This window comes from Sitophilus oryzae, unplaced genomic scaffold (genome assembly GCF_002938485.1).
Source record: "Sitophilus oryzae breed Bouriz unplaced genomic scaffold, Soryzae_2.0 scaffold_857_pilon_pilon, whole genome shotgun sequence".
Lineage (NCBI taxonomy): Eukaryota > Metazoa > Arthropoda > Insecta > Coleoptera > Curculionidae > Sitophilus > Sitophilus oryzae.
The window spans coordinates 6,053,466-6,069,437 of NW_022147480.1; the positions used below are offsets into that span (position 1 = coordinate 6,053,466).

Sequence of the window (15,972 nt, forward strand, 5' to 3'; positions counted from 1 at the left end):
TAATTGTTCCAGTGTGCACCAGCCGTGAATTGCATCTAGGATTTCCTGTATTTTTGAGGAGATGTCCTCCTCTTTGTGTCCTTTTACTAGGATCACCAGGTCGTCCGCTTGGTATAGCCTAATATGTAGTTAAAATAACTATTGTAAATTAAATCAAATTAAAACTTGACACAAAAATTTATACTGGGTGAGACAAAATTAATATTGAGCATTGGTCGCCTCTTTCGGTCGAAGCAAATTACACTTTTATTTTAAATGGAACATTCAGTATATTATTATTGGGTTATATTATATTCAATGAGAAATTCGTGTCTCTTCAAAAAATATTAAGGTTACCTTAATAATATTTTGAAGATTGATGAATTATTGCACAATAACAAAAATGAATTAATATTAATAAGTTAAACAATAAATTAATTATTGCAGTCAATAACGAAAATTTGACGACGTCAAATAAATTATTCGATTGTTTTGATTCTACCCAATATAAACCGGCGCACAGTGGAATGGCTATATGAGGACACAGAGACATATTTTAAAAAATTTATACTTATATTTGAATTCATGATAATAATAGCAAATTTATACACTTGGGAACATAATAATTTATATATTTATTTATTTCTATTTACAAAATTAATTTTTCTAAATGGCCAAACATAGATAGTTATAAACTTCAAATCTCAATTCTCCATGTTAATAATTTTTGTATGAAGTTCAGGTTCAAATACAGGGTGGCCCATCGAAAAAGTTCCGCAAGGCATAACGGCCAGGGTATGTTTTTTTTCAAAAAATCCAAAAACACGTCAATTTTGTTTGTGAGGGGGGCAACTTTTGCCCCAAAAATGATTGCAAAATCGTCAACCCTCTAAGCGGGGGTGTCATCCCCCAACTTTTTTCAAATGGGAAAGGGGGTCAAGTGGCGCCGCAATGGAAAGAGCTTTCTATTCTCTATATTTCCCCGCTTCGTTTTTGAAAATCGGTCTAGTCATTTAGAAAATATGAAGGATTGAAATTTGAAAAGTTTATTTAAACATTTATCAGAGTAAATTATAAAGATAAATTCCTTCGACCAATTTGCTGTTTTTTCTTATTATTTTTAGATGTTTACGCATTTTTTCACTTGCCACAAGGTTGATAATCAGGTGCGGTAGTTGCTAGATAGCTGTTCTGTGACTTGTGCGTTGAAGTTCTTCTCAATATCGTTAAACTGACTAACTAACCTAACCTAACCTAACCTACAATATAATTTCCAAAAATACCAGCCCACACGTTCAATTTCTGAGGATTTTATGTGTGCACCTCGTGAAAAACCCTGAGGTTGTCCTCAGCCCAGTACCGACAGTTGTGCCGATTAACTACACCGTTCAAAAAGAAAGTACACTCTTCCGAAAAACACACATTAAATAGGAAATTATTATCATTCGCCACTCGTTCACTCATAGTTTCACAAAATTGCAAGCGACGATCAAAATCGTCTTCGTTGAGTTCTTGTACCAACTGAATTTTGTACGGGTGGAACTTGTGTTTTTTTTAATATCCTTTGGACACTTGTACGATTCACGCCGGTCTCATTGGCTAATTTTCTTGTACTCAGCTATCCATGGCAACTTGACCCAATACGAATACCTCCATAGCTTCATTTACTACAGGCTCTGCCTCTTTTTATTCATAACGGAACCAGTTTCGCGAAATTTTGCTACTAACTCGCGAACAATTTTGCCATAAAGGTGTTTGTCAGGATAGCGTTCGTTGAATATGTGCGCAACCCGATACATTCATTATTATTAAAATAAAGTTCGATTATTTCCACTTTTTCTGCAAGTGAGTACACCATAATTGTTAAGAACTTTAACGATATTGAGAAGAACTTCAACGCACAAGTCACAGAACAGCTATCTAGCAAATGCCGCACCTGATCGTTCAACCTTGCGGCAAGTGAAAAAATGCGTAAACATCTAGAAATAATAAGAAAAAGCCTCAAATTGGTCGAAATAATTTATCCTTATCATTCACTCTGATAAATGTTTAAATAAACTTTTCAAATTTCAATCCTTCATATTTTCTCAATGACTCGACCGATTTTCAAAAGCGAAGCGGGAAAGTATAGAGAATAGAAAGCCCTTTTCATTGCGGGGGGTACCACTTGACCCCCCTTTCCATTTGAAAAAAGTTGGGGGATGACAATCATTTTTGGGGCAAAAGTTGTCGCCCTCACAAACAAAATTGACGTGTTAGATTTTTTGAAAAAAAAAATATACCTTGGCCGTTATGCCTAGCGGAACGTTTTCGATGGGCCACCCTGTATAAATAAAACATGTACAAGTATACATTTCAGTATGCTGTTCACAAATTAAAGTTTTTCTATGCATTAGTTATTATTAGTTATTTATTATAGGGTATGGCTTAAATTATCTCTCAATTTCCATCCAGTCGAAGCAGAAACGATTTCAACACAAGTCACCGCATCAGAGTTTTAGCGATATGACCCTGGAGTACTTTATTTTTTTTTTAGCAAAAACTATGCGTCTACCAAAAAAAATGAGACAAAAATTGTTTAGAAATAAATGAAGATTTTGAAAATGTTGTTTATTTCATTTCAAGACAAGTCAATGGCATATCGAAATATATTCTATATAAAACCCGTGCGGACACCACTGGTTGAAATAAATAATTTTGTTCGAACACCAAAAAGACGTTTTGCTGCATACGAGACGTGGATCAAGTTTTATAAAGATATTTATAACAACATCAAAGTTATTATGTTAATGAAAATAAGTATAGAATCTATACTAATATATCAAATCCTTAAGTGACTGACATACTGATTAATCACGATCCTGCTCAAACCACTCAAAGTAAGAAGCTCAATTTTGGCATACAGGTTGATTCTAGGGTGTAGAGGTTCGATAAGAAGGGATTTTTCGAAATTCCAGTTCCAAGAAGGTGAAACCACCCCCAAAATATTACAATATTTTTATTGAAAAAACGGTCAAGTTTCCGAAAAAACGCTTAAATACGTATATTTTATTTTGTTTTTTTACATATTTTAAGATTTTTTAAAAATGTATACAGGGTATTTGTTATTTAAAAAACGGTTAGTCTTTCGGGAAAACGCTTGGACAAGCATAATTTATTTGTTTTTTTTTTACGTATTTTGAAATAAATCATACAGGGTGTTCCAAAAAGTTGGGTAGTTTCTTAACCACGATTCTGCTTAAACTGCTTGACGTAAAAAGCTTATTTTTGGCAAACGGATTTTTCGAAAGTCAAATTCCAACGAGATGAAACTACCCCTCAAATATTACCAAGTTATATAACAATATCGCCATATTGTTTTTTCTCATGGTGACATAAATGTGAGAAAATTTTATCCAGTTTGTATGTTAATGGAAATTCTTGCTTTGCTTTATCATCACCATCACAAATGATTAATTCGACGCGAACGAAGTCGCTGGTACACGCTAGTATTTTATATTTTTAGAAAGGTCATAACAAGACAAATGAAATAAAAATATTATATACAGGGTATACCATTTAAAAAACATCTAATAATAAGTTTGGGTCGTATTTAAAGAATGATCGCTCCCAGCGAAAATCTAGTTACTCCGCTGAATTCTACGTGAAAAACTCTATGAGACTCAGTTTTCACTTTTTTGATAAGTTATAAGATAACCGAGATACGCAGGGTCTCAAAAAATGCAACATTTTCAAATTCGACCTGTTTTTTAGAAACTAAGGAGGCTAGGACAAATAAACTACCTTTCGACCAGTCCCCGTATAAAATTTTGAGAGCGGCGCGTCTATCTCTACCGGGCGTCCCGCGGTCCATCGAGACCCGCGGGCCATCTCTGAACTCGCTACCTCGATCGTCCGACCCAACGACCGAGCGACGTCGGGTGGAGGCCTGGGATTATTTCGGCCCCAAGGCCCGCCTTTATTACGGTTAGAAGACGATTAAAAGGCGACGACGAGGGCCCAATTTTCTAACGGCCGGAGACTGGGTCTGGACCATGTTTACGACCGTGCGTCATACAATGTTTCTTAGAAGATATTATTTGGTAAAGATAATAATAATTGAAAATCTCATTTTTGTATGATTTTTACATTAAATAATATAAAGAAATACTTTATTTACAACCATATACACAGGAACTATCTTCTTCTTCTTCAAGTACCGTCTCCTAACGGAGGTTGGCAATCATCATGGCTATTTTATTTTATTTGCGTTCCATCTAATAAAAATATAATATACAGGGTGTTTCATTAAAAAAAAATAAAGAAAAATTATTTTATATTTTATAAATTTTAGAGTAGAATTTTGAACACTCTGTATGATTTAAGATTACGATATTTATAGCAAAGTTAAGCATAGACCATCTAAAGTAAATACCTAATATAGTTTTGATTTCAGGACAGTTCTATAGTATTTGTAAGATTTTTTTAACGAAGGTTAAAAATTATATATTTTTTATTTACAGTGCAATCGCGATAATATGAACACTAAAAATTTTAGGTTGTTCATACTAACGGTATGTTCATATTATTGAAGGTAGTAAAAATACATAATAAAATACGGATTAATATTTTAAAAATCGTTTAATCGTACATCAAAATCAAGTGCTTAATATCTATGTACATTACATGAAACTAATTATTAGTTCCAAAATATGAAGTTATTTTTGACTGAGTTTGTTTGGCCGGAATGTTAGCAAAAACTGCTTTTTCAAGAATGTTTGTAAATGAGTTGTAATATCCGATAAATTTATTGCGTTTTGTTTAGCCCATTCTAATGATACTGTAAGGGCCTGGACTGCTTCGCTATGTTTAATTGTAATTATTGGCTGTTCCTCGATTTCAATGTCACTCTCATTTGGATCCATATTTTCAGCTTCTTCCAGGCTCGCTTCTTCTATCACTGAATCCTTGTTCCATTCTTCAATGTCTACAGCCCGTGTATTCCACCTGTTAAAACGTTTAAAAATTACTACATAATATGTATTAATTTATATTATAGTTAATGACCTAGCGCTTACTTTAGATAAAACCGGTTTTAAACAAAATGTACAAATGCAAAACTTACAGGCCCTATAGCGCCTAAAAGTGCTATTGTGTCTCTTATTGGGTCGGCAGCTCGTTCTTCAATTAGCTGTTGTCTATGCGTGATAGAGGCAAGTCGTCCTCATCTAATGCATTCGTAAAGTCAAGAATGTTTCGCCAACATTTTGAGATCATGTCTGGGTTTAGTTTTTTCCATGGGGCCATTAAATGGATCACTGCATCCCTTAACGTAGTTTTCTTAAGTGCTTCACCTACAGTGTCATTTCCAGTAATAATGGAACTAAGAAGACTGTTCCTATAAAAAAGCTTGGTAAGCCTAAGCATATTCTGATCCATTGGCTGAATAAGTGGTGTAACGTTCGGAAGCATGAACATTACAAAGATCATACCATCACTAGATTTTAAATCTGCTACCGGTGGATGAGACGGAGCGTTATCCAAAAGAAGTACCGCCGTTTCTGGTAGATTTTGAGATCTCAGAAAACTTTTAACCTAAAAAACCGTTAGTGCAATAAAGTTAGAAATTAGAGGAGAATATTTTTATGCTTACCTCTGGAACAAATTGCTGAAAAAAACAGTTTTTAAAAAGTTCACCAGTCATCCAGGCGTTCTTAGTGTGCCGGTACACCAAGGGATTATGAAAGTTTTTGATTTTGATTGATCTCGGATTTTTTGCAGTTTCGATAAGTAATGGTTTTATTTTATACGACCCTGAGGCATTGGCGCATCCCAAAAATGTAACTCTTCGTTTGGATATTTTGAGTCCAGGCGCAGTTTTTTAGGTTAGTGATACATATGTTTTATCAGGTAACAATTGCCAATATAACCCAGTTTCATCAGCATTGTACAACTGGTGCTCATTTAATTCATATTTTTCAATCACCATTTTTAGTTTTTCTTTAAATGGATTAATAAGTTCTAGCTGACTTGACAGTTTTTCTCCGGTTATTTTTAAAAATCTTACCCCATACCATTCTTTAAACCGTTGCAACCACCCATCACTTGCTTTAAAGCTGCTAACGTTTAAACTGGAACTTAAACTCAAAGCTTTTTGCCTTATCATCTCTCCAGAAACTGGCATATTTCTCTCCCGTTGTGCAAGGAACCATTTATAAAGCAGTTTTTCCATTTCCGGAAGTTCTCCATTTTTTAATGTGCATTTTTTTGTTAATTTAGACGCACAACTTGCAACTCTTTCGACAATTCCTCTTTTTTTGTTTTTAATTAAACACACTATTGATTTGCCAATACCGTACTTTTTTGCCAAAAGCGTCACGCCTAACCCTTTATCAACATCTTCTAAAAGTTTCGCTTTCTCATGAAGAGAGAGACATTTTGATTTGCCTTTCACTTTAACCATTTTAAATTATTACAGTTAAAGAGTTATTAAACACTTTATAGACTCTGTTTAGGAAACTAGCTGCGTTCACCTCTGTTACATAAATAACAATTTGAACCTCTCTAACATACACAAAATAGGAAAAAAACAAGATCTCACAAGTTGTTCATATTACCGAGATTTCAGGCTGTTCATACTATAGAGTAGTCAATGAACATGACATATACACAGCTCAGGATCTCTACTGCTAGAAATCAACAGAAGAATTAAGTTAGCATGGAGTACTTAATTATGGAAGAAACTCAATCATATTCAAATCTAGAATGCCACTTTATCTAAAGAAGAAAACATTCGACCAATGTGTACGACCAGTCATAACCTATGCATGCAAAACCTGGACAATTAAAACGGACATCATAAAGAAACTTCAGGTGACACAACGCTCGATGAAACGAACTATGCTGGGAATAACCAAGATACCGTAAAAGAATAGAGTGGATACGACAAAAGATCCAGATATTAGATGTCATCCACAGAATCAAATCCCTCAAATGGCAATGAGCAGGACGCCTGGCAAGAAGAACGGACAACAGATGTACCACAAAAATTAAAGCATGGTACCCACGAGAAATTAAGAGACCTAGAAGAAGATCGAACCTGAATAGACAACAATGGGCCTAACTACAAAGAGAGTATCTAAAAATGTGAGGGAGGCTATACTATAATTGGTTAAATAAACTGAAAATGATGATGATGAATCATATTGGGATATTTATATTCGATATTATTCAAAGTACTTACATTGAATAATAAAAAATATGTATGAATACTTCTTGATAAATTGATTTTAATTAAAAAAATTGAATTAAGAGGTTTTCTTGTTTATAATTTATGCATTAAGCTTAATCAAAAGTAATATGAAAATTTGAATATTAAATGTCTTCTACAAGATAAGTATGTTTATATCCATATAAAATATCCCACCAGATTGATTACTTTCAGAAAAAGTGAGAATCTTAATAGATTTCAATATAATAGTAATTGATCAGCAAAAAGCTTAATGATCCAAGGTAATATTGAATATTCGAATACTAATATTCAATTCTGAAACAAGTGGTTTATATCAGATGATTTTTTTTATTTAATTTTATATTCGTTTTAATTAAATCGGTAATAGGTAGTTTTCAGTTATCTTAAACGGTTTTATATTTTGAATTTATTATGTAATTTAGTTATAGGCAGTGATGGACAAACAACCAGTATATTGAAATTTGGGTAAATAAGCAAGGTCTTGCACCCGGTATATACAGAATATATTGAATTTAGGTAAATACCATTATACCCGGTACATACCCAAGATATACTTACTTCATTAATTTAAGGTACTCGAAAAAATCAGGGTCAGAAAACCACTAGTTAGTCAAAGAACGTACAGAAGAGTGCACAACAGCCAATAAATTATACCAAAAACACGACAGCAAAATGCTGACGGTGCAATTTAGGTAAATACCCTAATTTAATAAGAATACCCATTCCAGGAATATACTATAGTATGTATACAACATTCCCCAATGTTTGGTTTGGTATATAACCCTACACCTTGTCGGTATATGTATACCCAAATTTTATTTCCCGTTGGGTATTTACCCACCGCTCATCACTGGTTATAGGACATTCATATTTGACAATTATCTACCTATAGCTATACGTCTCTTTCGTCATTACAAGCAGTAAACACACTAAATCCAGTAAACCATTGGAGTGAACACCATCCAATAGTAACGAGTAAGGCCGAATAGCTTAAAGCGTGACGTCATCAACTAAAGGCCAAGGGCAAAACTTTATAATACACTGGATATACCGTATGATCGAATAAAAACGGCGTCAGCGATGGCTATAAAATGAAGATCGCTGTCATTTTATATGTAAAATTATATTGGAAATGTCATTTCCAAGCCAACTGGACGCCGTTTTTTTTCGATCATACGGTATTTAATATACTAGCCCTGGTCACTTCATCTGCGTGGTCTGTATTTTAATGCATGCGACAGAGATAAATATAAATGACCGGTTAACAGACAGAGAGACAAAATAAAAAGCGGCATATAGTGTTGCCGGTTTTTACGTTTGTAGGAAAATGTGTGTAGAAAAAATTAACTATTTTAAAAACGTTCATGTATACTACTGAAATGAAGATAATATATCTAAGCTAAATATAATCTATTACAGCTGTAGTAAAATGAGTAACTAATTGTGAAAAATTCTCTTTTTAATACATTTGATTTTTCATTAAGCTGTCGACATCACTGTCTTACACGTCAAAATGCATACCACGCAGTTGCGATGACCAGATCGGTACAGGTACAATATGATCGAAAAAAAAACGGCGTCAGCGATGGATATGAGATAAAGATCGTTATCATTTTATATGTAAAATTATATGGGGAATGTCATCGAAAAGCTGGAGAAAATTTAGGGAAAAGTAAATAAAACATAATTATTTTAATACTTAGTATGTATATTTTAAAAATATTTAATATTATATACAAATTTTCATAACAAATACATAAGTAAAACAAAAACAAACCCATCCTTATTTCACAGATATCGATATAATCCTGATATCATCGTACGGCTTATCAGTTTTCGCATTAGTCTTCACATTACTGATATTCTGTACCACCTCCATACCCTTCACCACCCTACCGAAAATGGTGTGCTTATTATCCAGCCAGGGTGTCGGAGTGACAGTTATGAAGAACTGGCTGCCGTTGGTGTTGGGTCCGGCGTTGGCCATCGACACCGTGTAGGGCCTGTCGTGCCTCAAATGGGGCCTAAGTTCATCCTCAAACTCGCCGCCCCATATGCTTTCACCACCGGTACCATTACCCGTTGGGTCACCGGTTTGTATCATGAAACCTTTGATTACTCTAGAAAAAGAATAATAATAATTAATGAACAATTAGCATATATTTTTAAATTACTTAACTAATATTTGAATGTCATCATATCTTTTCAAAATTTCTAAAAATATACTAGGTAATTGACTGATTGATGAACAGATTTTAATCGTGCAAACACGCCCACATAGCCACGTGACCGAAAACGGAGCGTTCCAAACTGTGACGTCAGCTCGCGGACACCCTCTGCCGTTTTGATGCAGTTAAGCGGCTAATGAGTGAATTTCTATTGCATTTTAATTTGTTTTTCTTGTTGATTTGTGTGGTAGTTGAAAGGGTTAGAACAATATGAAACCGTTGTTTTGTAATTATTCAAATAGTTTTGGTGTCCTCATATACACATATTCTTTTAATAAAATTATATAAGGATTCTTGCCACTTAACTGCTGATATAGAAATTTAATTCTATGCTGTGTTTGTCATAATATGCATCAACCTGCTCTCACTACCGATTTCGGAGCCCTACTCCTTCATCAGGTGAGCTTGGGCAGATCCACAAAATTACAACTACAGCGCAGAGATAGTTAATTCCGACTTGTCGGAAAGTGTCGGTTAGATATTAAGTCCCGAACGTGAGATAGCGGCCTGCGTGCAATGGTAGTACTTTCGTACCAAGAACAGTTAACCTAAATAGGACTGCTCATTCGGCCAAAAGTGTCCGCCAGGTGCATGCAAAAACTACTCGCTTTGTGACGTCATTGTAGCCCTTGTCATAGTTATTAGTCCTTATCCGGCAACCAATAATACACACGTGCATTATTGGTTACCGAATGCAAAACGCTCATTATTTAGTTTATTTATTTAAACACCTTATATGTATGCAGTAAAGAAAATTAACTGTATAAATCGTATTAAATACTCGGATAATGCATTTTTAAGAACAGCAGGTCCCAGCATCACCTTTTGCAAGCATTCTTTGTAGAGTACTTCCATATTTTGCTTTAAAATAATTAATAAACAAAATCGTGGGCACTTAGTATGCACTTTGCCACAAATCCACAACACAAAATGAACGTATTTATACACTCTATAGCTCTAAAAACTTTAAAGACACCTTTTTCACATTTAAAATTGACAAAATAATTAACTCAAAATTTCTCAGCTGTTATTTTTATAAGTTTACCATAGGCAACTAATAATACACACTATCATGACAAGGTTACGAAGGCTTTGACAAGGGCTACAATGACGTCACAACTGTTAGCTGAAGCGCGGGAAGAGGCGAACGTATCGTCTTATGAAGTTCCCGTTCTCAGAACTGCGACAAAAGAACCAATCAGATTTGTGCAAAAATTCAAACAGCTGTCAATTTTAAATTTAGTACAGCTCCCATTGGTCGTTTGAAGTGTCAATCAGTGTCGCTGTCGACACGACGCAGTTCTGAGACCCGGGGCATGAGGATGAGCAATCCTATTAGTTTATCGTTCTTGCTTTCGTACCTACCGAGGCGTTGTTTTTTATTTCATATTCTTTTATATATATATAGTATATATATATATATATATATATATAATATATATATATATATATATATATATATATATATATATATATATATATATGGGTATCCTCAAAAATCAATTTCATTTAAAAAACTCAACTGGTATGCTATGAAAAAAGAATTGTTTAAATTTATCTTATTATAATATATTATTTTTCCTGCTTGTATTTATGTATGTCGAAAATAGAAGACAATTACAGACATACGTATGGCTGGACTAGGATAAAGTAATATAAAGGATGGCCCAGTGTTCTAAAATACTCAATAATGTGAAGTTTTCCATTTAAGATTTCTATAATCCAATCTTTTTCATACACTCCACACTAGTAAACTGTGTTTACCATGTTCTTAAGTACAAGGACCCACATAACTCTATCAATAATATGTAAGTACTTATCACAACAAATAATAAATTAATAATAAATGTCATCCTATATTGAAAAATCATGAAAAAATCTCAGTTATTAAATAACCACTGAATTAATTTGTATAATTATAGTATTTCTTATAAAATAATCAAAGTATTTCTCATATTAAAATATATTTTTTACAATATATCAGAATTATTTTAATGTGTAAAACAATAAAATAGTACATACCTATGAAATATATGCCCATTATAATATCCATTCTTACTATGCACACAGAAATTCTCTACAGATTTTGGACAATCTTTCATAAACAGTTTTATATGAATATCACCAAACACAGTGTGTATAATAGCATTCTCGTACAGCCTTTGAACAGCAGGGTTTTCTGTAGCAGCCATTGTATCTTCTTTGGATGGTTTCTCATTAAACACATCCCTAAAAAAATTATAAATAAATTTATACATATTATAAGAAAAGTTAACCAATTTACCTGTCTTGATCACCTTGTAAGTCATCTGGTTCCCTACGACTGAACAGATAAAATCTAGACTTTTTGTAAGCTGTACAAATTAATGTGGGATCTGGTTGTATAGATTCTAAAGTTGGGTTACTGGAAGCTTCAATTTCTAATGTTACAGCTGCTTTTGATCGTTTAGCTGAACCTAAAATATATATATTTTAATGAAACATTTCTTCTAATATCTCTGTAAAACATTGAATTTATACCTTGATACAATCCAATATTCAAAACCCTCAAATTTTCATTTTTTCCTATTATTTTAACAAGTTTATTACTATATAAATTAATAAGCTTAATGCCTAATAACGTGGCATACATTATAAAATTCCCGCTATGATCAAATATAACATTGGCTAAATGAAACGCTTCTGATTTTTCCAAATCTCTCTCCACAGCCATACGTCTGCCAAACTCCATATTAGGTAACTGCTGAGTTTTTTGTTGCAATTCAGTAAATCTAGGCAAAGTCTCATCATATACTCTTGTGAGTTTCCCAGTCAAAAAATTAAAAACTCTAACTCTTCGATCAGTAGATATTGTAGCAAATTTTTTGCCATCCGATGAAAATGTTAAAGATGTGGGCTGTGTTTTATTTTTAGCAAATTCAAACAAGTCAGTATCAAGCTTTGACCCAAAATGTATGTTTCTAGGAAATACGAAGTCTTGTTTAATTCCTGTCCAGTATTCTGAAACAGAAATTTTTAAAAATAATAACAGAACATTTATTTGTGGAAACTTACCAAGCATATTATTTTTATCTACAGAAACCGCAACATCGTATTTTGGATTATACCTAATAAGACTTACAGGGTGAAAATGTAATTTTTCTAATATTTTTAAAGGTGTATTTGTACTTCTACCGTCATAAACATAAATTTTTGGACTTTCTAGATCTGATACTGCCAGAGTTTGTATGGCATCTCCAGACCCATGTATCCACTCCACAGTATTTGGAATGTAATCCAGTTTCATCATGTTAATCATATCAAAATTAACAACATCAAAAATCTTTAACGATTTATCTAAACTAGCTGAACACAACAAATTTCCAGCACTGTTAGCTGTTATTCTCGTTATAGGCCCCAAATGACTTCGAAAATGTTTGACGAATTCTATCCCAGATTCGACTTTTTTCCAAAACTTAATGTGTCCATCACAACTCGCTGTGATGATAAAATCCGTTGGGGTTACTACACAGTGTGTAATAGTGTCCCTGTGCATGTAACTCTTTTCATAAGACTCTGCACATGGTAAGTTTTCCAAATAAAGGCTTTCAAAGGGTAACCGTTTCTTTTTCTTGGGCTGTGCAGCTTCTGCAAGGGATGGACCTACAAAATCGTCAGGTTCTGAATTACTATCACTTTCATGGGAACGTTTTTCCGCCCTGTTTGGACTTTCTTCTCGGGAATCACTCATTTTTGATTAATTTTTATTAGAAAATAGTTTTAGAGACACAATATTACTGTTTCAATGTTGAAATTTGTAGCTATAAAAAGTTGGGTTATGATATTAAAAACAATCCGTCAAAACAGGTTAATTTAAGCCGCATGGTTATGCAACCAGTTATTTCATCAGGAAAATTATTTTATAACTTCGTGAAATATTATAATTTTTTATTGTTGTGATATTCTTTAAACACGAGTTTCCAATTTGTTGTTCTGCAATTATAATATATAGGTATAAATTTCAAGTAAAAATTCAAGTACGATAAAAATTACTTGTCGAAATCATATTCGCCCAGTATATGAAACCACAGAGTAAAAATGGATAATTTGGACAATCAAGTTGGACAACAAAATAAAACAAAATGTTTGTTTACTTTTTATGAAGTATTTAAAATTTAAATAGTATTTTGAGGTTATAAAATTGTCAAAATAATATGGATAGCAAGGAAAGTCTCTCCGAAAATGTTAAAAAACTGCAAATAGATGATGATGATGATGATAATGATGATACTTCAAATAATTCTAGTTCATCTTCGAATTTAAGCGATTCTTCGAGCGAAGAAGAAGGTAACTAATTCAAAACAACTTTAATTAAAACAGATGAAAATACGTATTTATTTCAGATGCCTTGCCAAATTTTAATGTTGCGATGTGGGACTTTAATCAATGCGATCCAAGAAAATGTTCCGGCAGAAAACTTTCCCGTTTGAAACTAATCAAAACGCTCAAAATAAAACAACGGTTTCCCGGTCTGGTACTAACTCCAACAGGTGAAAAATGTGTTAGCCCAGCTGATAGAGAGATTGTTACTAAAAAAGGTATAGCTGTAGTCGACTGTTCGTGGGCTAGGATAGACGAGACACCCTTAGCAGCCTTGAAACCAGCACATGGAAGACTTTTACCATTTCTGGTTGCAGCAAATCCTATAAATTATGGAAAGCCTTTACAACTTAGTTGTGTCGAAGCTATTGCTGCTACAATGTATATTACAGGATATAAGAAAGAGGCAAAGTTTTATTTGGACAAGTTCTCTTGGGGTCACTCGTTTTTAGATTTAAACGAAGAAATATTAGAGATATACTCTAAATGCTCAGACAGTAAAGATGTTATTGTTGAACAAACTAAATATATTGAAAAGGAACAAAAGTTACAAGAGGATAGGCATAGTATGCATTTTTTTTATTTTAAAGTGTATTTTGAGAATGAATCATTTTAAAGAATACTATACAGGGTGTTTCAAAAAACATGTGCCATCTCTTGTGGGGAGATTCCTCATGTAAAAATAAAATTTATTTTTCATATCAACATAGGTCCGATTCTGCTTTGTTTCCTGGCTACAGGGTGTAAAGTCTTAATTTTCTTTTGATTTATTGTAATTTTCTTCCAAGTACTTTTTGAGAATCCAATGAAATTTTGAGGGTAAAAGTTACTATAAATGCGACATATTTTAATACTAAAAAAGTGTCGTGATATTCACCAGGGACGTGCATATGTGTAAACACTAGAATATTTTTCTAAAAAAATCATGTACGCCACTGACTTTTTCATTTGTTTGAGAAATGGTGTAAGTTGTTTAATGTCAATTGAAAATTGTCTCTTGATATTTTGTCGATTTCGTCCTCCTTGATGAAACAAACGCAATTTTATTAATTTGCTTTGATCCAAGTCAATTTGTAACCCTTAAAAATTTTTAATATCATTAACTTGCGAAAGTTTTAAATAAGTACTAGTTGATTCCTCATCAAAAAATATGAAAAAAAGTTCCCATAAATACACATAGTTTTAAAACTACAGGATGTTCAAACTTTTTAAAATTAGGTTTTTTGTATCCAAAAAAATCCTTATGGGTTTTTCGCCACTGCACTGCAAGAAAAATCTACAAAATAAAATAGTTATTTTTTGTAAACACTTCTGCGTTAAACCTAAACGGACGCTGTTTGTCAGAAGTTGTGTTTACAGTAATAAAAATTTGCCTAACAAAGAAAAAAATGCTTAACGTTTCGGAAAGTTTTCTCTTTCCGTCGTCGGAAGCAAAAAAAATATAAGGAATCAAGAAAAAAACTATTTATAATATTTAAATTGAACTATTCGAGAACACTTTACTTTTTAAAATAGATACGTCTACAAGAAATCGTTGACGTATTATATTATTTTATTATTTCCATTATTTTTTTTATTTGGATGTGCTGTAGGTTAGACTAATATGCGTAGTAATAATATTTAATAATAAATTAGATAAAATAAATAATTTATTAATTTTATTTTTAATTTAATTTTATTAATTGTGATTAATAATATTGCATCAAATCTCATCAAGGAGATCGAAATCGACAAAATATCGAGATAAAAGAAAAAAAGTCAGTTGCGTACATGTTTTTTTTAGAAAAATATTCCACTGATAACCCATATGCACGTCCCTGATGAATTGACACTTATAAGTAACTTTTGCACTAAAAACACTTGGAAGAAAATTATAATAAATAACAAAAATCAGATTTTAATCCCTTGTAGATAGGAAATGAAAAATAAATCTTATTTTTACGCGAGGAATCTCCCCACGAGACACATGGCACATGTTTTTTGAAACACCCTGTATTTATTAGTACTATTTTGTTTTTCAGATATTTGTGACTTTCCATCAAGTTCAGATAGCGATAGTGAGGACTAAAAGACGAGTATTTTTTTTTATAAAACTTTACTGAAATTATATTTTATATGTGTATAAAAGAATTAATTAAAATGTTAAGTTAAAAGTATACAATAAAAGTAAATCTT

At 32.7% G+C, this 15,972-nt stretch overlaps 2 protein-coding genes across 2 annotated transcripts; one reads left to right on the top strand and one right to left on the bottom strand.

Moving 5' to 3' along the window:
* Positions 1–8,990: 8,990 nt before the first annotated feature.
* LOC115889951 (peptidylprolyl isomerase domain and WD repeat-containing protein 1) lies at positions 8,991–13,263 on the bottom strand. Its single transcript, XM_030910051.1, has 5 exons — positions 12,493–13,263; positions 11,959–12,438; positions 11,723–11,894; positions 11,461–11,667; positions 8,991–9,330 (listed from the first exon to the last, which is right to left on the bottom strand). The coding sequence occupies exons 1-5, from the start codon at positions 13,166–13,168 to the stop codon at positions 8,994–8,996; spliced, it is 1,872 nt and encodes a 623-aa protein (XP_030765911.1). The 5' UTR covers positions 13,169–13,263; the 3' UTR covers positions 8,991–8,993.
* A 336-nt stretch (positions 13,264–13,599) lies between these two features.
* LOC115889892 (ribosome biogenesis protein tsr3) lies at positions 13,600–15,951 on the top strand. Its single transcript, XM_030909983.1, has 3 exons — positions 13,600–13,764; positions 13,821–14,363; positions 15,819–15,951. The coding sequence occupies exons 1-3, from the start codon at positions 13,632–13,634 to the stop codon at positions 15,863–15,865; spliced, it is 723 nt and encodes a 240-aa protein (XP_030765843.1). The 5' UTR covers positions 13,600–13,631; the 3' UTR covers positions 15,866–15,951.
* The last annotated feature ends 21 nt before the right edge of the window (positions 15,952–15,972 follow it).